The sequence below is a fragment of the Myotis myotis genome, unplaced genomic scaffold (genome assembly GCF_014108235.1).
Source record: "Myotis myotis isolate mMyoMyo1 unplaced genomic scaffold, mMyoMyo1.p scaffold_m19_p_2, whole genome shotgun sequence".
NCBI classification, from domain to species: Eukaryota; Metazoa; Chordata; class Mammalia; order Chiroptera; family Vespertilionidae; genus Myotis; species Myotis myotis.
The window spans coordinates 80,809,931-80,834,083 of record NW_023416324.1 but is presented as its reverse complement, the minus strand read 5'-3'; the positions used below and the strand labels follow the sequence as shown (position 1 = coordinate 80,834,083).

Below are 24,153 nucleotides of genomic sequence, written 5' to 3'. Positions count from 1 at the left end.
ACACACAATTATGGTGGACATGTATGTCCTTCAGATGTTTAGTGAGTCAGTTTTGCTCATCATCTGCTGTTGCCAGGTAGGCAGCCTATGGGCTCATAGGCTGCAGTTAGACTGGTCCTGCCTGGGGCTGATGAGGGATAACTGGGAGGGCTTTTATACTGCTTAGAGGGTCTTAGGTTGGGGGATGATTATTAAGAAAGTAAAGGAGCCCTAACTGGTTTGACTCAGTGGATAGAGCGTCGGCCTGCGGACTCAAGGGTCCCAGGTTCGATTCCGGTCAAGGGCATGTACCTTGGCTGCGGGCACATCCCCAGTAGGGGGCATGCAGGAGACAGCTGATCGATGTTTCTCGCTCATCCATGTTTCTAACTCTCTGTCCTTCTCCTTTCCTCTCTGTAAAAAAAATCAATAAAATATATTAAAAAAAAAAAAAGAAAGTAAAGGAGGTAGAATGTCCTGAGTTGGAAGGTATGCATTGGCCCCACCACCTTTTCCTCCATTCCCCTGGTTGTCTAGTTCAAGTGATCACTTGGTGTGGCTTAATTCAGCAAATGCCCTTTGGAAAGTTGTTTCTGCTTCCTGGCTTGACATGCAGCTACCCTGTGCAACCCTGAACGGGAGGAGAAATTCAGCATTGTTTGGAGGATATTCTTAGCATCCTTAGGAAGGAAAGTGATTTCTATACCTTGATTCCCTTTTGCTTACTTTGAACTGATACAGTTTCCTTGGTTTTTATTTAAATTTCCATGCCACTGGTATGTCTCCCTAGATTCATCGTGACAGCTGCCAGTGACAAGGCACCTGAGATGGTGCTGCATGAGGTCCCATTTTCCAGTGGGAGGATGTGCCATTACTATAGGATTACAAAGCCCAAACAGTATAAAGGAGGATAATCGCTCTTCTTATGTTCATGATATTAGCAGATTCTTTAATTATGATCATGTTTCCTCATCTTTAAGCAATTGTCATAAAAATCTAGACCTCTTTTATAAACGTTCGGAAGAGACCATGTGAATTGTGGTGAAGGAAACTTTTTATTATACAACAGGCTACACCCCCCATTTTGGTTGGTAATAACTCAAGTAGCACCCCATACTTTGAAACTGCACAAGATTATGCTTCAGCCTACTTACCATATTTTTGTGTGTATAAGACGCCTCTTTGTATAAGATGCCCCCACTTTTTCAACCCAAAATTAAGAAATCAATATATTAAACATTTTGCTGGTTTTCCTCTTAAGGCCTTCTTTTTTGGCATCTTAAGAAGTTGTTCTTCCTATTTTCTCCACTGTCTGATCATACACTCAGTGGGAAGAGGTCCAAATTGTCTCTCTGCAGCTCTATTTCCATGCTCCTTTGCATAGTTGATTACATTCCTTTTGAATTTTGCAGAATAAGACAAAATTACCGATATTTATCATATATATATATTTGATTTTCAGAGAGGAAGGGAGAGGGAGAGAGAGATAGAAACATCAACGATGAGAGAGAATCATTGATCAGCCGCCTCCTGCACACCCCCAACTGGGGATCAAGCCCACAATTTGGGCATGTGCCCTTGACCAGAATTGAACCTGAGACCCTTCAGTCCACAGGCTGATGCTCTATCCACTGAGCCAAACCAGCTAGGGCTATTTATCTTTTTATTTTTTGACATCTTTATGGGCTCAGAACCCTCTGGTCCCTGTTGCATCTGCGCGCTCTCCACCTCCAATGACAGCATCAGCTGACGTCAGTAACAATAAGGCTTGTGATTGGAGAAAGCCCATTTGACAAGGTGTGGGCAGCTATGCACTGGCGCAGCTCCCTCCTCTACTGACTTTTGTGTATAAGACACCCCTGGATTTTCAGTCTAATGATTTTAGAAAAAAAAGTAGCGTCTTATACACAGAAAAATACGGTAATATCTTTGTCAGCCCCAAATGAAGGAACCCTCATGCATCACTTTAGTTTTGTCTTTTTAAAATCTTTTTTGGTGGTAAAAATCACTATTTCAGTAAACCATGTTGTGGACTTTTGCCCAGGTATATTGTTTAGTGTATAAAATGCTGGATTGTGAGTTTCTTTGTATTTTCCATACAAGCAAGGAACTTGAATTGAGATTGGGCTGATGGGATGAAAGGATATTGCTAATATTGTTTCTATACTACTTTCCATCAATAGTGGCTGGTGTCTGAGCTCTCCTCAGATTTCAACACAGGTCCTAAAAATTGGTTAATGCTGGGGTTTGGCATAAATCCGTGTGTCAGAAGTCCTTTTCCCCTAGTGCAGTGATTCTCAACCTTCCTAATGCCGCGACCCTTTAATACAGTTCCTCATGTTGTGGTGACCCCCAATTTCATTGTTACAAATTGAACATAATTAAAGCATAGTGATTAATCACAAAAACAATATGTAATTATATATGTGTTTTTCGATGGTCTTAGGCGACCCCTGTGAAAGGGTCGTTCAACCCCCAAAGGGGTCGCGACCCACAGGTTGAGAACCACCGACTTAGTGGTTGGTGGTCCCAGAGCTGGAGTCTAAAGACTCTTTATTGCCACCTATTGGTGCTTGTTTGCTACTGCATGGGATATCTAGTAGGCGGGAGTTGTCCAGCATCTCTTTTCTATTTTGTCACTCTTTAATAAAGCAGAACTCTGTTAGCAGATCTGCTGTGTGGGAGGCAGAGGATACGAGAAGCCAAAGCCTTCTCCAGATTATTGCAGGACTAGCTGTATGTCAGGACCAGTCTGCATTCTGAGCACGGCCTTTGTGCGTCGTTCTCTCACGTGCTGATGGAGCTTAGAATCTGGTCCACCGTGCAGCTCCATTGAGAATGTTTGTGGTGGGAAGTCTACAGGATCGACTTTTCAGCTACACCCTTTGGATTCTGCTGGGTTTTGTTTCTTCATATATTTTTCTTTTTTCCATTAAGAAGGAACTAAAACACGATTCTTGCCTCACAAAGTCATTCATTCTCCTTATTCAACCATCATCTTAGCCAGGATTTGTGGAGATTTCTGGCAGTTCACAATTGGTATTGAGTAACCTAATTGAGAAACTGCACGGGGTTTTGTTGCAATAATATTTTAAAAACAAAGTTGGCAACCCAGCCTCAAGAGAGAGTGGAAAGGCAGATTACCATTTTAACTGGCTCGTTGAGACTTTTAAAACTGAATGTGCTTTAGATAATTTGTTCACACCTTGTAACCACAATAATGTATTAGGGATTTCTTTGGCCAGATCCTTAACTTTCATGTGCTGTTCTTCTGATTCTTTTTACCCTTTTTAAAACTTTCTCTGCTGTAAGATCCAGTTTTTGCTTAAGATAGACCTGAAAATGACAGTCTTTGTGGAGAATGGCATTTGGGGCTCTCAGATCCTGGATTTGGAATTGGAGCCCTGGAAAGAAGATGGTTATGCTCCCTGGGGGTGGCAGAACAGGCAGCTTCCCATAGGTGGTAAACTCTAACACATGTGACATTTGTGACTGACAGAACAAAAGGGCTTTGTTGCTGCTTTAATTGTTGATTAACAATGATCCCTCTCAAATTTGACATGGTTTCTTTCTGGAACACAAAAGAAGTCAATGTCAAATATTTCCTTGATCACGACAGTCGTGATTTCCAGGAAGCCATGGTTTTTTAACATTGTAAGATGCTGCATAAGATTTAAAAAAACATAATTGCATACTTTTAATTAATTAAATTAAAAGCTGTGCTGCAAATTACTTTTTATACCATCTGTGTGGTATCTCCCTGTCCACCTGAGATTTGTGCCCAATAATGTTTTGCTTGGGAAGATGCTGCACATAGCTTATAGATATTTAGTACTGTCACTGACTTTTGATGTTCTCTTCTCCTTCCTCTCCCTTAATCCTTTCCCCTGAATAGAAGAAAAATAAAGGCTCACCAATTTCTTTGATGCCTGATTCCCAGTGCCTAAGTTCGGAGGTAGTGCAGTGTTTGTGAGCAATTGGAACACCTTCTAAGGTATAGGTTTGCTGTGCTTGCCTTCTCCTTGGGCTGACTTTTTCATTGGTAGAGTTGATGAATATATTTTTAAGTAGTTATGTTAGAATTCCTAAGGATGTCTCAGGATTGTGAAGGATGTTAATGTTTTGCAAGATGAGTAACTTATTCCTAATTGGAACTATTAAGTCTTAAGGAAGCCAAGTATAGAGAATATTGTTACTATTTAATAGTTTAAGGGAATTATGGGACAACTTTTGGAATTGTGCTGTATTTTTAAAAATTTATGGACATTGAAAATTTCCCCACCCCCATCTTCTAAAGTACCAGACAGTAAGTATACATAAATCAGAATCTGAAAGTTACAGATTAAATCAGAATCTGAAAGTTAAAGCTTTTGTTGTTTTGCCTGACAAGGTATAGTTAGGAAGTTGGCACTGGGAATCTGTAGCTTAGCAACACAGGCATTTTAGAGATTTAAGATTCTGATTTCCCACTGGGCACAGGCAAAAGATCAGTATGTCTCACCTTGAATTATGAAATCTTATATCCAGAGGAATTATTACAGGAATTACTATACTCAGGTTTTATAGATGAAGTCAGAGGAGATTGGACATAGAGGGAGCCGTAGTTTTCTCCTTTTCATAGTCCCCCTCCTTTTTTTTTTTTTTTTTTTTTTTTAAAAAAAATATTTTATTGGTTTTTTACAGAGAGGAAGGGAGAGGGATAGAGAGTCAGAAACATCGACAAGGGAGAAACATCGATCAGCTGCCTCCTGCACACTCCCCACTGGGGATGTACCCGAAACCAAGGTACATGCCCCTGACCGGAATCGAACCCGGGACCCTTGAGTCTGCAGGCTGACGCTCTATCCACTGAGCCAAACCGGCCAGGGCATCCCCCTCCTTTTTAAAAAAATTAGGAAATAGATGCCCAGCTTGCCCTGGGTTGCAGGTGGGCTGCACTAAAGCCCAGGTGTGTGACGCATTGTTCTTTTCCTTATTACCCCTCTAACCAAGCAAAACCTCCTAGGATTCATTTTGAGGGGATTGAACCAAAAAAGTTTTAGGTAAATCCAGTTAATAACAAACTTCCACTATAAAATAGCCCATCTAATTTAATTAAGACAAGTGCTGCACATATTTAACATTCTGTGGTTTTTTAGCATAAACAAACTATTTCATCTGTTTACATATAGAGCAAGAAATGAGGCCTCTGAACCAATATGAGGTCTCCAGAAATACCATGAAGCAGGCATTCTGTGAAGCAAGCTGTCCTGGAGCCTGCTGGCTTCCCTGTGCTTGATCTCCATTGTGTGACATCCTCTCAACCTGTTGCAGCTATGGAGCAGGGTGGGGGTTGAGCATACAGGGTACAGTTCATTGCCAGTGCTTCTTGCTTGAGAGTTGGTCTGTGCTTAGCCTCTGGGTTCACTTGAGGATGTGTTTATTTTCTCCTTACTATACAGGATGTTTACAACCACTCTGTGTGGTTTTTCCGCAACTGCACTTGCATTTGAATTTGATGGGCAGCTTGCCCTGGGTAGGGGATGTTTCCTGCCCGACCCCCCACAATCACCAGTGTGTTTGTGCATGCACACACATGGGCACACTCTTGTTTCTTTGAGTAGCTGCCAGGTTTGTAGTGTGTGTGTGTCTGGGGGTAGAATAGAGTGGGTAATTATTTTGGGGATGGAAACACAGGAAATTTTTTTTGAATAGGCCTTTCAGCAAGTTGGCATAGCTTCAGGGTCTGGCCCACACCGGTACAAAGAGCGCAGCCATGCTGGTCATTTTGTATTTGCCAGACACAACATGTCTTATTTTTTGAATGAACAGACTCTCCCATCCCATTCCTTGCTCTTGGTTTAGAATTGAGTTATAATCTGAATAATTGGATTTACTAGCTTATGTTTTTAATATTGGAAAATTGGGTTAATAAAATGGCTTACATGTCCCTCAACAAGGGACCAGCTGGGCATTTCTTTAAATCGCCTATTCCCTCTTGCTTCTGCTTTCTCCATCCAGATTGTACACATACACTGTGTCTTTCTCAGGTTTGTAAACTATCAGAAATCCTGGACAGAAATGGAATTTAATTAACCTAGAAATTGCTTTTGTGCCATAGTTAGAGCTGTCCTAGAGATTGAGTGCAGAGATAGCAGTAAGCTGGTTAACTCTATCCTGTAGATAACCCCAGAGGAAACCTGGAGGAACGGTGCCTCCCTCTTGTGAGACTTCTGATGGCACACTGCCTGAGAAGCATCTGAATGCATGATTTGAGGAGGGAAGGAGGGGACACACAGAGGGTTTTATTACAAGACAAAAAATATTTGGCATCAGACTTTGTCATTTCATTGGTGGAGTTTTTTACAAAGCATCGCTTTGCAGTTTACTTGTAACTTTCAAAAATAATAAGTGCTTATTTTTGTGTTTCTTTGTTCCCGTAAAGGTGCTTTGCATTGAAAAAAAATCTAAATAAATATAAAATAATTTGAAGGCATTTTTGGACAAGATTATAAGTGGTCAAGCAAAATAATTTTTGGCTGTTGACTGTGCTAACTAAATTTAAATGAGAGACATCTCAGGAGAAAAAGAATGCCTTCTCATGTGTGTCTTAGCAAGTGGCAGAGAAAGAGGAGGAAGATTGATCCCCTACCCCCCACTCCCGGCATGCAGCTGGATCTAGAGGTACAGACGATCTCTGATATGTGGTGGTCCTCCTGTGTGCAGGGGTGTGTGGCATGGCCATCTTCCCATGACCACAGCTGCATGCCTCGTGGTGGGATGGCACCTGTGCTTCATGGTTAACAGCCAGAACCAGATCTTATTTGCGTCTTGTGATGAAGCTTATAATGGGCAAGTGACTCAGTAAATTCTTAGTAAGTAATGACTGTGGTGATGGTAGAAATTGTGACGACAGGGGCAGATGCTTAGTAGATGAATCTGATTCCTCATGAAACGGACTGCCAGAATCTTTGGATAGACTTACACTGGGATGGCCAATAAGTGGGCAGAACACCATGTCCTTCCCTCTTCTGTTGCTGTTCATTCTGTTTCAGATCCACTCAGGTCTCCCTGGCACCTGGATTGTCATTTAGTCTGCCCCTCTGCTCAGAATCATTCATGTGTTTAATCGTGTAATTCCTAAAGAAAGAAGGATGAATGGTGTGGTTTGTAAGTGGTATAGTGGTGTGGTGCTCTGCTGCTCCTCAGTGCGTGTGGAGTCTTGTCTTTGATGCAGATACCTATATCTATAAAAGCCCAGCAACCAGAACGACAGAACGACTGGGATGTCCAGTGGCTATGACGCGCACTGTGGCAGCCAACCAGCTTGATCCTGCCCCGATCGGCCCCCAACACCCCAATTGGGGGTGGGGCCGGCTAGCCAGACCCTACCCATGCACAAATTCGTAGGTCATAAAGAGGAGACTGCAGTAGAGCCTTCTCTGTTGGGCCCACAGAATGTCAGAGGAATGGAATTGTGGTTAAGTAGCAGGTCATGGTGAGGAGAGCATATTAGTTTAAGGTGGTTTTGTCTCTGAGAAGGGGAATTTTAAATAGGGAAGCAGAAATGACCTCCATAAAAGGTAACAGCCCTGCCCCCCCCCGCCCCCCCCCAAAAAGTAACAGGTTCCCCAGCCCGCTACTGGGTGGGGGCGCATGCTCAGGTCCCCCGTCAAGCCCTGCTGGGTGGCATGGCCTCAGGTCCCTGGCTGGGCGGGGGCTGAAGCCTCAGGTCCCCTGTCAAGCTCCGCCAGGCAGAGGGCGCAGCCTGAGGTCCCCCACCCTGGGCAGGTGCCACGCAGCCTCAGGTCCCTGCTGATGGGTCGTTACACGTCACTGCATGATGACTATTTGCATATTAGCCTTTTATTATTATGACTAGAGGCCCGGTGCACAAAAATTTGTGCACTCGGCGGGGAGGGGGGTCCCTCAGCCTGGCCTGTGCCCTCTCGCAGTCTGGGACCCCTCGGGAGATAACGACCTGCTGGCTTAGGCCTGCTCCCGGGTGGCAGAGGGCAGGCCCAATCCCTAAGTGCAGCCCCTGGTCGGGCTCAGAGCAGGGCTGATTGGGGAGTTGGGGCGCTGCCCCCTGTTATGCACAGAGCAGGGCAATCGGGAGGTGTGATGCCACCCTCAGTCACGCTCAGGGTAGAGCCGATTGGGGGGTTGGGGCACCATCCCCTGTCACACTCAAGGCAGGGTCGATGGGGAGGTTGCGGCGCCACCCCCTGTCACGCACAGAGCGGGGCCAATCAGGGGGTTGGGGCGCCACCCTCTTATCACCCACAGAGCAGGGCTGATCAGGGGGTTGGGGCGACACCACTGTCACACTCAGGGCAGGGCCGATGGGGAGGTTATGGCCCTACCCCATCACACACAGAGCAGGACCCGTGGGGGGGGCGGTTGGGGCACTGCCCCCTGTCACCCACAGAGCAGGGCTGATCAGGGGGTTGGGGCGCCGCACCCTGTCACACACAGACCTGCAGGGCGCTCAGGGGGTTGGGGAGCTCCCCCCTATCAGGCACAGAGCAGGGCTGATTAGGGGGTTGGGGCGCCTTCCCCTGTCACGAACAGAGCAGGGTGGATAGGGAGGTTGTGGCCCCACGCCCTGTCACACACAGAGGCGCAGGGCGATCAGGGGTTTTGGGCGCTGCCCCCTGTCACGCTGATCCCGGTGCCGGGAGGCCTCTTGGCTCCGCTGATCCCGGTGCTGGGAGGCATATTACCCTTTTACTATAGAGGGTAGAGGCCTGGTGCATGGGTGGGGCTGGCTGGTTTGCCCTGAAGGGTGTCCTGGATCAGGGTGGTGGTCCCCACTGGGGTGCCTGGCCAGCCTGGGTGAGGGACTGAGGGCTGTTTGCAGCTAGTCACACATCCTTCAGGGTGGGGGTCCCCACTGGGGTGCCTGGCCAGTCTGGGTGAGGGGCTGAGGGCTGTTTTCAGGCTGGCGGGTGACGGAAGCTCCCAACCGCTCCTTTTTTTCTTTTTTTCTTTTTTAATTCTGGGCCAGCTTTAGCTCTGAGGCTCCAGCTCTTAGGCCTCCACTGCTGAAAGTAGGTAATCGAAACAATGTATAACTCCAGCTCTGACTCCAGCTCTGAGATCCCAGCTCGCTGAAAGCTGGTTTCTGGGTGTGTTTTTTTTTTAGCTTCTATATTTGTTACAGTGTTTGAAACTGCAGGCGGGGAACGTTGGTTTCCTCCGTCACTGAAGCAAGCAAGCAAGCCTCATGTTAGTTTCAAGCTGCCTGGCTGCCGGCTGCCATCTTGGCTGACAGTTAATTTGCATATCTCCCTGATTAGCCAATGGGAAGGGTAGTGGTCGTACGCCAATTACCATGTTTCTCTTTTATTAGATTAGACTAGAGGCCCAGTGCACAAAGTTTGTGCACCTGGGGGGCTGTCCCTCAACCCAGCCTGCACCTTTTCCAACCTGGGACCCCTCGGGGGATGTCCGACTGCCTGTTCCCTCTTGGACATCCCTCTCACAATCCGGGACCTCTGGCTCCCAACCACTCACCTGCCTGCCAGCCTGATCACCCCCAAACCATTCCCCTGCCAGCCTGATCACCCCCAAACCACTCCTCTGCCAGCCTGATCAACGCCTAACTGCTCCCCTGCCGGCCCGATCACCCTCAACTACCTGCCCCTGCTGGCCTGGTCGCCCCCAACTGCCCTCCCCTGCAGGCCTGGTTGCCCCTAACTGCCCTCCCCTGCAGGCCATCTTCTAGTGGCCATCTTGTGCAAGGGTGTGACGGTCAATTTGCATATCACTTCTTTATTATAGGGGAAAGCTTATCTGAAATCTCCTTTGGATTTTAGACATATACAAAACTGCTACCTTTTTTTAATTTCATTAATATTAAATTTGATATTTTTATTTTTATAGGTATTCTTTTCAGTTTATGAAAATACCTTCCTAATTATATTTGACCAAAAGTTGTTATCATTAATGGGTATTGGATCTTAACATTTGGGTTCTTTGTCTCTATTAAAATTATCAGGTTTTTATCCTATATGAAATTAATTGGGGCTGATCAGCGCCGGGGCAGCTGGGGGGAGGGGCCACGGGTGATTGGCTGGAGGGGCCCGTCTCAAATTGGTGTGGAGGGGCTGATTGGGGGCGGAGATGGCTGGGTGAGTGGCCCATCGGGGATGGGGATGGGCGGGGCGAGGGCCACAGGTGGTTGGCCAGCTGGCCCCACCCCCAATTGGCCGCAGGAGGTTGGCTGGCTGGCCATCCCATCGTCAACGGGGTGGGAGAGGCTGTGGGAGGTTGGCCATGGGCCCTGCCTAGGTTCGGAGGAGGGGCCGCGGGAGGTTGGCCGTCATAGCTACTGGTCGTTCCTGTCATTACGGTTTCCGGTTGCTGGCTTTTTTATATAGAAAGATATTTATTCATTGCTTCCTCAGTTGGTTTATGTTTATTTGATCTGTATGACTTGGCTTGCTGAGAGTTTAGTTGGTTCTTTGACTCAAGGCCACACCTAGAGTTCCTACAATGGAGGAGGTTTCTATAGGGGAAACACCTTCCTTGATCAATAAAAATCAAACGTGGAAGTGAATTGTGCTCTAGTTGATTCTTCTGACATTTGCACGAATGACAAACACCCTCTGTATTGTCTGTGTTCTGGCATTTCTGTGTACTATTATCAGTGGGCATTAAGGGCTATCCTGGCTAAACTCAGGCCGAATGGCTTTGGAGGCCCCACATGCTGTTTTTCCTTCAACCCCAGGAATCCCATACTCTCTTCCTCCTGAAGACTCTGAACCTCCTTAGTTCAAACAATATTTCCATATTAGAGTGTTTTTGCTCTAGTAAGGGAATGGAAGATGATGTTTCTGGTTAAGATGCCAGTCAGCTGGTGGAAGGAGTGGGTGAAGTAAATGCTGCAGTGGGTGGATATATGGCGTTGCTTGCTTGCTTTTGGGGATGACCAGGTGCTCCCAGAGCCACACTTCTTTCTTCAGCCTGCGTTGTCTGATGGCCTGCCTCCCCTCAGCTCCGCCACCAAGGTCTCCAGAGGTGCCAACACCTCCAGAGGTGGCTGTACTGCTTCTTCTTCTTTTTTTCTTATTTTTTTTTTAATATATTTTATTGATTTTTTTACAGAGAGAAAGGGAGAGAGATAGAGAGTTAGAAACATCGATGAGAGAGAAACATCAATCAGCTGCCTCCTGCACATCTCCTACTGGGGATATGCCCGCAACCCAGGTACATGCCCTTGACCGGAATCGAACCTGGGACCTTTCAGTCCGCAGGCCGACGCTCTATCCACTGAGCCAAACCGGTTTCGGCTGTTCTTCTTTAGTATATATGCACCTGCCTACCCCCGCGCCCCCCCCTCCCCCCATTTTTCTTTCTTTTTTTACTGATTTGAGATAACATACACTCAGTTCCTTGTATCAGATCTTCTGGAATGAATCATCTATCTCTCAAACATACCTGTGGCCAATAGTGCCTGTTCCATGGATTTGGCCTGTAAACTGTGTCATTCAAGCTCTTTTGTTATGTGGGGCCAGCAAAGCAAAGTCAACACCTTTGTAATCCTCCCGGGACTGTAGGAGAAAGAGCCAAACCGCAGACCTGCTCTTTTTGTTGCAAAGTACAGATTCTTCTGGCCTCTAAAAAAGATACTGGTTTGTCTTGTTCTTTTGTTCCTGCTTTCTTCTGGTTCTCACAAATACTTAATCACTTGGGAGCGTGGCATATTCCTCTGAGAGGTCATTTATTTTACTGCCACTTTTTAATCTGTTACTGCCTTATTTTTCATAGTCTCACTGAGAAAATCATCAGGAAAAACGTCCTTTTATTTAAACACTAGTAGGAGCAGTCTATTTTTGAGGTCCTGAGATTGTAAAGTAGCTCATGATGTCCCCCTCTGTCATCTGTGCCTCGTCCGTGTTTGGTGTTTTTTTTTTATTATGGCTGTGCTGACTTCTCATAATGTGTAGCATTTGTTGTTGGTAACTTTTGAAAAAGCAATAAACAAAGAACATCCTGCTCACATGCACCTGGGTTTCTGTAAAACCCTACAGTGCTCAGAAGGTGAGCTGTGTCCATTTAAACAAAAGTATACAGATTATGAAATTACCAATTAAACAAGTTTTTAGTAGAGTGAAATGACCAGGTTTTCTTTTAACCAGGAGGGGTGGATGATGAAGAGGGGGAGCTTTGTTGGGAGAAGAGGTAGTTATGCTGGGGTCAGTCCACCCGTGGGTGGCATTGCGCAGCAGGGCTGTGACTATTGGAACGGAGCTACGTTTCCTGGTCTTGTGCTTCCTTTTAAGCAATGCTGTTCCAGGCACAGCTCAGCCTGCTGCCAGTGAATGGAACACTGAAATTGAGAAAGCTTTTTAGAAACTTAAGGCAGTTTGACAGTGTGATTTTATGGCTGTTGAATCTAATAAATAATTTGGCTTGTGTTTGTCTTACTAAAATTTTGTCTCCCCACCCTCCAGTTTGATTGGCATTGATTATAAAAATATCTATTTGCAAAAGTAAAGGGGGAAAAATCGCCAAACACAAAAGTAGTTCTCACTCAGTTTGAGAACCACCACCCTGAAGTCACTCTCTCTCTCTGTGAAGTTTACTCCTTTGGGCTTAGTAGCTTCTTCACACACTCTATGGCTATCTCGTCTTACTAGGATATCCAGGCAGTCAGTTTGTTGCAAAAAAGATCCTTGTTCCCCATAACATAGGGACAGTGGCATTGCCTTATTCCCTAACCATTGTTAACATTTGGGAAATAGTTAAACTTGTAGAGCTTTCTGCCTCTCCTTTGTTAATGTGGCTGTTTCATTCACTTGGTTGTCATGGGTTCAAAGTTCTTTTGATCAGCTCTGTTATACTTGCAGATTTTAAGGACTGAAGGTTGCCAGCAAGTACATAGTGGTCATGCTGTCTCTCTTTTGATCAAATGTCAGTTTGCACCAGGAATGTGATCTGTACAATAGTGCTTTTTATGGGTGGTAGGGGAGATGAGGGGTAGAGAGATTGGTCAGGACTTATAGGAAGCTAAATTTAAAGGTGTTACGCTTTACAAAGGAGAAAACTGGGTGTGTGCATTTTGCTGTAGTATTTTTTAAAAAATATATTTTATTGATTTTTTACATAAGAGGAAGGGAGAGGGATAGAGAGTTAGAAACATCAATGAGAGAGAAACAACAACCAGCTGCCCTCCTGCACACCCCCTACTGGGGATGTACCCATAACCAAGGTACATGCCCTTGACTGGAATCGAACCTGGGACCTTTCAGTCCACAGGCCAATGCTCTATCCACTGAGCCAAACCGGTTAGGGCTGTAGTATTTTGTTAAATACTAGAAAGTTAATTTAAAACGTTACGTATTTTGGGGCCCTGGCCAGGTAGCTCACTTGGTCAGCGCGTCGTCCCTGTATGCTAAGGTTGTGGGTTCAGTCCCAGTAAGGGCACATACAGGAATCAACCAATGAATCTATCTATATATATAAAAAGCCAGTGACTGGGCCCTAACTGGTTTGGCTCAGTGGCTAGAGCGTCGACCTGCAGACTGAAGGGTCCCAGGTTCGATTCTAGTCAAGGGCATGTACCTTGGTTGCGGGCACATCCCCAGTAGGAGGTGTGCAGGAGGCAGCTGATTGATGTTTCTCATTGATGTTTCTAATTATCCCGCTCCCTTCCTCTCTGTAAAAAAAAAAGCCAGCGACCGGAATGCTGTAACGAGCAGTCGTTATGATGCCCATTGAGGCCAGAAACCTGCCTGATCAGGAGTGGGGCCGGCTGGCCAACCTCCCGTGCCCCCCCCACCCCCCCAAAGGTGGCCCTGCTCCCAATTGCCCTCTCCCACACCCCAATCAAGGGCAGGGTGGCTAGGCACCCCCTGCCCCCACCCTGGCCGGCCCCGCCCCCAATGTGCCCCCATCAGCCTGTAGTCTCTCCCTCCGACCGGCCAGATCCCACCCATGCACGAATTTGTGCACTGGACCTCCAGTATATAAATAAGTTAACAGCAAATGGATGTCCCTCTCTGCCTGTCTCTCTCTCTCTCTCTCTCTCTCTCTCTCTCTCTCTCTCTCTGAAATCAGATAATGTTATGTATTTTGAATGTTAGTAGTTAAAATACTTATTTTAAATATTTTTATTGATTTCAGAGAGGAAGGGAGAAAGAGAGAGAAACATTGATTGGCTGCCTTCTGTATGCCCCCTGCTGGGGATTGAGCTGGGCATGTGCTCTGACAGGGAATCAAACTATGGTCTCCTGGTTCATAGGTCAGCATTCAACCACAGTATCACACTGGCTGGGCAATACTTAATATTCTTAATACCAGCAGTAGTTAATGGAAGACTTAATTGTTTGTGTTTTTCAAATATAACAGATTTCTCTTTATTTCTTACTAGAGGTCCAGTGCACAAGATTCATACACTGGGGGTCCCTCAGTGCGGAATGTGCCTTCTCGCGATTCGGGGCCCTTCAGGGGATGCTCACCTGCAGGCTTAGGCCCGATCCTCAGGGTGATCGGGTCTAAATCAGCAGTCAGACATCCCTCTCACTCTTGAAGTCCAGGACCCCTCGCTTTTTACCACCCGCCTGCAGTGGAGGCGGGATAGGCTCCCGCCACCTCTGCTATGCTCGCCAGCCCTGAGCCCGGCTTTTGGCTGAGCAGTGCTCCCCCTGTGGGAGCGCACTGACCACCAGGGGGCAGCTCCTGCGTTGAGCGTCTGTACCCTGGTTGTCAGTGTGTGTTGTAGTGACTGGTCGTTATGCATATTATTTGGTCGATTTGCATATTATGCTTTTATTATATAGGATATAATACTCAGTGTAACCTTGAGTTGAGCTGGCATTGTCAGTCTCACACAGATCTAGATAAAGCTCTTTCTATGGGGCTGCTTCTTGGCTGCTTTTTGCCCTCCCCCCACCCCCCTAAATACCGGGCCTTGTGAATGTTATGCTAAATGAAATAAGTCAGTCAGAAAAAGCTAAGAACGATAATTTCACTATTATGTGGGATATAAAACTTAAACATAGAGGCATAGACAGACAACAGTATGGTGGCTACCAGAGGGAAGAGGGTGGGGGTAGTAAAGGATAAAGGGGGCCAAATATATGGTGATGAAAGACGATATGACTTTGGGTGTTGGGAACAGTATACAGATCATGTATCAGAGTGCAATATACAGATTATGTATCATAGAAATGTACGCTGGAAACCTACTTATATGAACCTATTGACCAATGTCAGCCCGATTAATTAAAAAAAGAATAATACAAATTTTCTAGAGGAAATTACAGTAGATTATTTTTGCATTTTAGAGGCAGACAAATATTTCTTACAGAGGACACAAAAAGCATTAAGCATTAAAGGAAAAATATATGATAAATTGAATTTTATCAAAACTCAAAATTTCTGCTCATCAAAAGACACTATTAAGAAAGTGAAAAGGCAAGCCATAGTATGGGTTAAAATACTCACAATACATAATCTGCTAGATAAAGGACTGGTATCTAGAAAACACACATGCGTGCATGCATGTGCTTTGAGTCAATAAACTCCTACAAATAAATAATAAAAGACAACTCAATATAAAAGCAAACAACTAATAGTTACTTTATAATAGAAGACATACAAATGGCATAGGAAAAGGTGCTCCATATCATTAGGTTCAGGGAATTGCAAATTAAAGGAACAATAAGATAGTATTTACCCCCACTAGAGTGGGAATGACCAAAATTTCAAAAACTGATAGTACCAAGTGTTATAAGAATATGGAACAACTCCTTTGTGTCCTGCCTGCCCCCCCCCCCCCCCCATACTATTTCTTGAGCAACTGTATAAGCAGGGCTGGATAGACAGTTTAAAGTGGTCTCAGAAGTACCTACTTCTATTATGGATTGAGATCCTTAAAATTAGAGGGAGATTTATTATGAGACAATTTATGATAAATGTCAGGTTAGTTATACATAAAGGAAAAATACATTAGGATACTTACAGGGAAATGGAAATGAACTATCGTTATAGTGTCAGTTATGGTGTTAGGAAAGATGGAAAGAAATTTTTTCCAATATTCATTAGTATTCAAGTTGATAGAAAGGTGTGTCTCATAATAGTTTTTGTAAATTATGGTTTATAGACACTAAGTGGATAAGTTGTGGGGTCAGTGTCTAGGTAGGATTGCAATGAGTAGAGACCTGAAAGGTAGATTAAGGGCAGTTTTTTTGAATTTCTAAGGGCATTGGGTTTACCCTATAGCCAGAGGGGGTAATCCATAATCTAGTGGGGATGGAGTGGTTTTGGATAAAGAAATACATGTATTTTCTGCATTATAAGCTTCAAATTAGTGTAGTGACTGTCTGGCTGAATCGGAGTCAGAAGTGATGAGAATTGGGGTACAAGACAGGTTCAGTGATGGATGGACAGCAAAGATGGGCTGGGTGTAAGGACACAGGATTAGGACATCATGTGTTGGTGATAGCGTCATGCTAATGAATAGAATGCTGTATAGCTGTGGCAGGCTGATTTGTGTTTCCTCTTCACTGTGGGTAAATCAGAAGTCCATAAGCCATTAATCCCATGTCATCAAACAGCAGTTGATGAAATACGCAGGCACATAAGTGGTCTGTGTACAGGCATGTGTTGGTACATACTTTATATCAGTTATGAAACAGCCTTTTAACCAAACTTCCTGCCTTTTAAAGCCAGCCTGTGGTTTATGAAAGTGTGAGAGATATAGAACCTTAATTGTAAAGAGTTTGCTTGAAATAGGGTCTTTCCTCTCTTCTGTTTCATAATTTTATTGCTGCACGTAGCTCTATATTCTCTGATCTCTGCTTAATTTATTTTTATTTTCTTTTCCTTTTACAGGCCCAGGCTGCAAGCACAAAGGAAGTTTGCTCAATCTCAGCCGAATAGTCCCAGCACAACTCCAGTAAAGATAGTGGAGCCATTGCTACCCCCTCCAGCTACTCAAATTTCTGACCTCTCTAAAAGGAAGCCTAAGACAGAAGATTTTCTTACCTTTCTCTGCCTTCGAGGTAAGACTGCATTACCGCTTGTTTTGGAGGAAACAGCCTAATTGATAGTAAAAGTAACAGTGCGCACAGGACTCCCTTGCATGCTTCTTTCAGTTCCCCAGTCTGCTTTGAGGTAGAGCTTAAAGTGAGAAATCCCACTCCAGGGTGCTTGAGTCTTCATATTTCTCTTTCTTTTATAATTTGCCTCTTAATTTCTAAGTATAGTTAACAGTGAAAATATTGTTCAATGTATGGAAACAGGACCAATTAACAGTACAAGTTGAGGATAAAATTTTGTAATAAAGGATGGGTTTGGGTTTACATGGCTATATTTTGGAAAGTGTTTACTATAGTAATTAAGTTTTCTAACTGTTGTGAGGGAAGAATACAAAAAGCTTGGCAAAGAGAATGAGGAGCCTCTTACTAGAATGGTCTAGATGAGCTTTAGAAAGCCATGAACTTGGAGAGTTCCTATGTGAAGTTAGTTGAGAGAAGGTGAACAGGAAGAAGAGGGTCCTTGCTATTGGTCATTGGCTTAAGATTCAGGGTTATGTCCGTCGTCCTCCCCCCCCCCCCCCAACATTTTCAAATAAGTTATAGCAAGATTTAAGTACAGTGCAAAGAACATTTTCCTGAACTACTCGAGAGAAAATTTCCACTTGATGCCCCATTGCTCCTTAACACGTTAGTGTGTATTTTCTTCAAATAAGGACAATCTATAACAAACAAAATTAGGACCTTCACAAAGATACATTACTTACCACCTAATCCTCAGACTCCCATTTTAGATGGCTTCAAGTGCCTCAGTGATGTAGAATGATCCTATATTTGAGTTGTCTGTGTTTCCTCATTATTAGATTTGGGTTTTGCATTTTGGGCTGGAATATCACAGAAGTGATTCTTCAGTCTTCTCCGCGCATCCTGTTGCGTTGAACAAAATTTCAGTCTGTCCTTTTACTGAAGGTATCACTTGATTGAGGCTTCTCCATTGTAAAGTTACCTTTTTAGCCCTTGTAATTAATAAATATTTTGTCTGGAGGTTCTTTGAAACACTAGATTTTATTTCTCATCAAACTCAATTTATTTATTTTCTGTCAGTATGGATCAATTTCCTGTTCAAAGGGTTATAATCTTTTACCATTATTTGTTTTGATGTTTAGATTGTTCTAGGTATCATTACTGGAGCCTCTTTAAGCTGGCTTTTTGGTCCCTTTGACATGTCCCTGTCATCCTTCCAGCCTTGCTTTCTGGCATAACAGTATGTTCCAGGCTCATCTTGTATGTTCTTTTCCTCAGCCTTGGAATCCTCCCGTTCCCCAAGGAGCATTGTTTTTTTAAGTGACAGTTGTTCTTTACAAGCCCAGATCGGAGCCTGAGGTGTGCTCACTTCATAGCTATTAGAGTGCCATTTCTCCTAGGTGATCTGAACCTGGAGAGAGAGAGAGAAAGAGAGGGTGGGAGAGGGGGAGAGAGAGAGAGAGGGGAGAGAGAGAGAGAGAGGAAGGAAGGGAGGGAGGGAGGGAACATGCTCATTTAGTATATCCAGATGTATATTTGTGTCTCTGTGTATTGAAATCGGTGAATTAGCACCAGTACTTTCAGTTTAACCACAGGGTTTATTCGGTTTTCTTCCTTTCTATTCTGAAAACTAAGAAACCAGGCTCCTGTTAACTGCAATGCATTTGTTTATTTGATCAATCTTTTCCAGTGTAATCCACCTCCCATCTCCCCAGGTGGACCCTTCTAGTCTCACTCAGGTCTGACACCCGCCTAGGCCACCATGGTCACTCCTCCTCTCCCTCCCTGGTTGCTCTCTCTCTCTGATTGCTTTAGGTCTGAATTGTTAGGAAAGGGGAAACGAAGAGTAAAGGTTTATGTTAGATATTATGGACTATTGATAGTCCTCAGACTCAAGACATGAAGGAGAATAATTGTATTTCAGTGAGAAATTTTTTAGCAGCTGGGAATCATTTGGCCTTGACTAAAGGAAGATGAGGTAGGTGGGCCTTTTCTACCAGTTCAAAGTTACATAGCTCCTTGCTGTCAGATTCTAGGTGTTGAGGTTGAAGAGGGAAGGGGATGTGCTGCACTGACTGTGAAGGGTGAGGAGAAGAGGAAAGGTAAGAATGAGAATGACCAGCTGTGAGACTGGTAGTGTGTGGTGTGGTGTCAGTAATAGAGTGAGTGGGAGCAGGTCGCCAGAAGAAAGGGTCTGAGTTAAAGAAATCTTTCAAGGGTTAACAGTGTCATTAGCAGCTGAATGGTTCTGGTAAAGAAAGTTCATGATGATGGGAGTGTTTTACCTTTGACCATGAGTGGCTTCTTAAGAAAGTTAAAATGTATAGATTTTTTGAGGGAGGGGGGGGAAGGAGGTGTGTGTGGGTGGGGGGGAGATTTTTTGTTCCATTTACTTAGGCACTCATTGGTTAAACCTTCTATGTACCCTGACCAGGGATGGAACCTGCAACCTTGGTGTACCCAGACGATGCTTTAACCAACTGAGCTACTGGGCCAGGGTAAATACATGGGTTTTTAATGCATTTGGAGCCAGATTTAACTTGGAGTCATGACTTCACTATTTAATTTTCTTTAGCGATTAAGATCCAATGATCTTGTTCCATTAGGATGTCAGAGGATTGCTCTGCTAATTATGGAATTAAGTTATAAAAGTGGTTACTTTGGAGTGGGTGTTACTCATTGTTAGAGAAGATTGTGTGTGTTTGTGCCTATATAGGCATTATTTTAAGAAATATTTTCTTTGGTTTGGGAAGGTTTGGAGAGGACCTTACTTAGAGAGGTGTGCTTATTGCTCAAGTATATGTCACGTAGTGAGAATGTTACCCGGTACCCAGCTTTCACATTTCAAGACTAGACAAAAAGAGAGTCATGTTTTTTCACAGCCATAATATACTTTGAGTTGTCAGATGGAACAAAGGTGTGTTCTTTGGTTTGTGTGTCTCCCCTCCCCCCCAAGGGATGGGCAGGTTGTGACTCCCAGGCAGGTCACCTTAGGGGCAAACTTTACCTGCTCAAAACTTCCTCTCACAGTAGTAGTGAGGATTTGGGCATAACCCAGATTGTTATTTTCCTTACTCATAAGTTTAAGGCATTGGACCAAAGGTTTTAATAAGTGAAGCCAAGAAGATGAATACAACAACTTTGGAAAAATGCTCTGAGCACTGGAAATGCCTTCCTGTGTTTATGATGCAGGCAGTGAAATAGGTTTTGTTACCAGTGTTTAGTTGATATACATTAAGGATTTGCAGAGCATTGCACTCTTTCTCCTATACTTTTTAGACCTGTGGTTTTAAAAGAATGAATGAGTTTTACTTTAAAAATCATGTTTTTGTGAGGTCAAGTGTGTTTACTGGATCTGCCTCTAAAAGCCCAAAATAATTTCTATGATGCCTTTATGATCCTGGAAATCTAATGGATTTGATGACATTTGATGGCATATTTTAATACTAGAGGCCCGGTGCATGAAAATTCATGCACTGGAGGGGGGGTCCCTCAGCCCGGCCTGCCCCCTCTCACAGTCCGGGAGCCCTCAGGGACAGGAGGCGACCCAACGATCAGGGGAAGGCGACACCCCCATCACACCTCTGCTGATGCCACTGCCAGCAGCGCAAGCCTAGGCTGGCCCTGGTTACCTGCGCCTTGGGCCAGCCCTGGGCGGCTGGGCAGCCACCATCCAAGGCTTGCCTGTGCCTTGGGCTGGCCCTGGAGGGCTGGCGGGCTGAGGGGACTGGGGGATTCCAGAGGTAAGCTCATGGAGTGGCTGTGCCTGCCTACCTGCGGGCCCAGCCTTGCTGCATGCCTGCCACCCAGGTGGGGCTGAGGAGACTGGTGCTGCCATCTTTGAGGGTGTGGCAGTCAATTAGCATATTCCCTCCTTATTGGCTGTGGGCGCTGCCATCATTGAGGGTGCGGCAGTCAATTAGCACATCCCACTTTATTAGATAGGATGTAATTGCTTGAGCTAAGAAAAACTCTTTTGAAGAGGTAAGGGTTAAATAGATCCTTGTTTTAGTGGTACTTTAATAATTTTCTTTCAATTTAGAATTAATGATACGATATTAAATTTTTGTTGTTATAAAAGTATTTCATGTTCCTTTTGGAAATAATTGCAGAAAGGATGGGGAAGTCAGCAAAAGAGTAAACTTGACCTTGGCCAGTGTGGCTCAGTTGGTAGGAGCGTGCACCTAAGTATGGCTCAGTTTAGTCCTGTGCACCACCAAAACATGGTGGCAGGTTCAATTCCTGGTCAGGGCACATACCCAGGTTGAGGGTTTGATCCCCAGTTGGAGCACATGCAGGAGGCAACTGATAGATTTCCTCCCTCCCTCCCTCCCTCCCTCTCTCCCTCTCTTCCTTCCTTTTCCCTATCACCGTCTCCTCTCCCTCTCTTCCTTCCCCTTCCTCGAGTCACTTAAAAAACCTCAAAACTCAAAATACCCTCCCTCCAATCTCTCACAGACAACCACTGTTAGCCACCTCCTTGATGAGACTATTTCTAAATCTCCTGTGTGCATATGTGATAAGTGTCACTCCCTGAAATGGAATTGCATTGTTTTTTTACTTTTGCCCTCCGACTTTCCAGCATCATAGGAATTAACACTGTCACATGAATACCTGTTCTATTTTCCGGACATCTTATCATTTATCTATCTAACTTTATATTTACATTTAGATGTGTTCCTCATTTTTTTATGTCAACCACTGATGACACATGTCTTCACCTAAGTCTTTGCCTTCTCTGAAGTCTTTTCAGGAGAAGCTAACAGTTGGGAATCCCATGACCATTATAATACTTGTATTCTATCTATGTTTGTTCCTTTTTGCTGTGGATTCTGAATCAAATAGAGCTTGTCAGAGTTCCAAAGTTCATGTCCAGCATGAAGATGGCCAGTCACTCTATCACCCTTGGGTGACAGCAGGCACTGTTAGGAGTAAAGAATGCAGTTTTTAATAAGCTCAGTATTAATAGGCAACAAAGTCTGGAATCAAATCAAAGACCTGGAAGTGGTATTGTTGAACGGTTACCTATCATTCTTTTCTCCAGTCTCCTACTATTACTGGTAAATTTCTTGGCACTAATTTGCACATGGTAGAGAATAAATCTTGAGATCTTGGGGAAGACACCTGGCCAGCCCAAGACCATGCCTTTGCCCCACAACTCCATTCAGTGTCTTCAACGAAAAACTTGGGTGGTGAGGAACTTTCTACATCATTAATAATACTGGGATGAGTGCAGATATGTAAACACAGTAGCCAGTCAGTCATTCAGGGATTAAGAAGCTTTAGGGATTTTTGACAATCTGTTTTAAGGCATCAGAGACTTCTTGGCTAAGTTTGGCAAAGCTCTCCTCCTTTCCTACCACGACCTGGATTTCTGAAGGGAGGAGAAGTTTGCTTGCTTTGAAGGGGTCCACATGTCTCTAGCCAGAGGCATAATTAGTATATTTCACTGGTACAAGCAGAGAAGAGGGAGAAGTGGGTATGAACCATGTGGAAATGCAGCAATTCATACCATCACTCCATTTTCTGCCATTAGTCTTGTTATTCTTAATGAGTTCTGTCATCTTCTCTTTGTTCTGACTGTTTATTAGCAGATTAAAAAGCTTAATATAGCAGAGCAATGGCAGGTTAAGTGATTCTGTTATTTACATTTTTCTTTTTACGGGGCCCTGTAAACAAGGTGGATTCCCAAGGGGGATTCCTTAAAAATTCCCACCCATGTAGTACACACTTCGTTCTTCTGACCTTGGGTGCCACAGTCCCGCGTTGCTGCATGTGGAGAGTTGGGGGGAGGGGGGGGTTCTTTTTAAAAAAATATTTTTATTGATTTCAGAGAGGAAGGGAAAGGGAGAGAGAGATAGAAATATCAATGATGAGAGAGAATCATTGATCACTTGTCTTCTGCATACCCCCCACTGGGTATTGAGCCCACAACCCTGGCATGTGCCCTGACTGGGAATCGAGCCATGACCTCCTGGTTCATAAGTCGATGCTCAACCACTGAGCCACCAAGAGGGGTGTGGGGATTTTTAGTCAAGAACCGCACTCTCAGCCTCTGTGAATCAGTACTTTCTGTTTTGGGACTGTCTGCCTTTGTTTCCCAAGTCTTAGAGACTCTTCAGTGATCAGCTGTCATTCAGTTACTAATTCAGCAAGCTTTTATTGAATCCTTTTTATATGCCAGACACCTAGAAAACAGACTGGAAGCAAGAAAGCAGTATCATTGGGTGGGTGGGTGGGGGTGTGTGTGCATATGTAATACTTGCAACAATAAAGATTTAAAAAAGAAAAGAAAAGAAAGCCATATCAGTGTGGTAAGTGAAAGAACATAGCAGTAGACACATGCCATGCCAGGGAGGAGGTATGCACCTTGCCAGCAGGAGGCAAGTGGCACTTTGCTCAGGGCTGTCGGGATGGCTGCAAGAGGAAGTGACATGAGTTGGATTTGTAGAAAGGGGATGGGGCTTGGAAGGGGTTTGGCAGAAGCCCTGCACAGGCATGGATTAGTGTTGGGGTGTATCGCTTAGAGTGCCTCAAGTTAAAACCAAGCAGTTAGATGTGTCGGGTTCTGTGGGCCCTGGGCTAGATAGGAGGACACTACCCAGGCTCTTCAGCTGAGAGGTGACTTAATATAACCGTTATTTAGTGAGATGATCTGGCAGCTCAGTGGAGAACTGCAGCTGCAGGAATGCCATCCCATGGGGTTATTGTAGGAATGCAGGCAGGAGGTGCAGCCTTGACCCAGGTGTCCCCATTTGTAAGATGGACATGCATTGTCTCTAGCACACAGCTCTTGTGGAGTGAGACAGGCCCAGATGGCACCTGTGGTAACCATCCCAGTGCACTTCACTTACTATTTCCCAGTGAGCTTAGGCAGACATATATAGCGGAGAGGAGGAGGGTTCAATTTGAAATTTAGAAGGAACGATCTAAAAGGCCATCTGAACAGACCTCAGGTACTAGAAGGGTGGTGTTTTCTCTAAAGACAGTTGCCAGCTTTGTGGGCAAGGAGCACATTTTGATAGAGTACTGGTTTTGGGTATTGAGGATGATAAATTCTAAGTAGGGCAAATGCAAAAGCCTGGGGTGATTTAGAGGTCACAAAATGAAAGGGGATTAACCTGCTAGAAAGCAATTAAGTAATCTCCAATTGCAAGGAACACTGTGGTGCTAATAATGAACT

The 24,153-nt window shown here is 44.5% G+C and overlaps 1 protein-coding gene and 1 non-coding gene across 10 annotated transcripts in view; one reads left to right on the top strand and one right to left on the bottom strand.

Moving 5' to 3' along the window:
- JARID2 (jumonji and AT-rich interaction domain containing 2) overlaps positions 1 to 24,153 on the top strand; it is a 290,372-nt gene that overhangs the window by 201,305 nt on the left and 64,914 nt on the right. For 8 of the 9 annotated variants that reach the window (XM_036348397.1, XM_036348405.1, XM_036348406.1 and 5 more), the window contains one exon: positions 16,804 to 16,973. In XM_036348397.1, the coding sequence (XP_036204290.1) occupies positions 16,804 to 16,973 (170 nt within the window). Of the gene's footprint in view, positions 1 to 3,701; positions 3,974 to 16,803; positions 16,974 to 24,153 lie in introns of those variants that run through there. The other variant, XM_036348407.1, reaches the window with a different exon arrangement.
- Positions 19,930 to 20,062, bottom strand: LOC118677762. Its single transcript, XR_004974495.1, has one exon. It is a non-coding gene; the product is annotated as a U12 minor spliceosomal RNA (small nuclear RNA).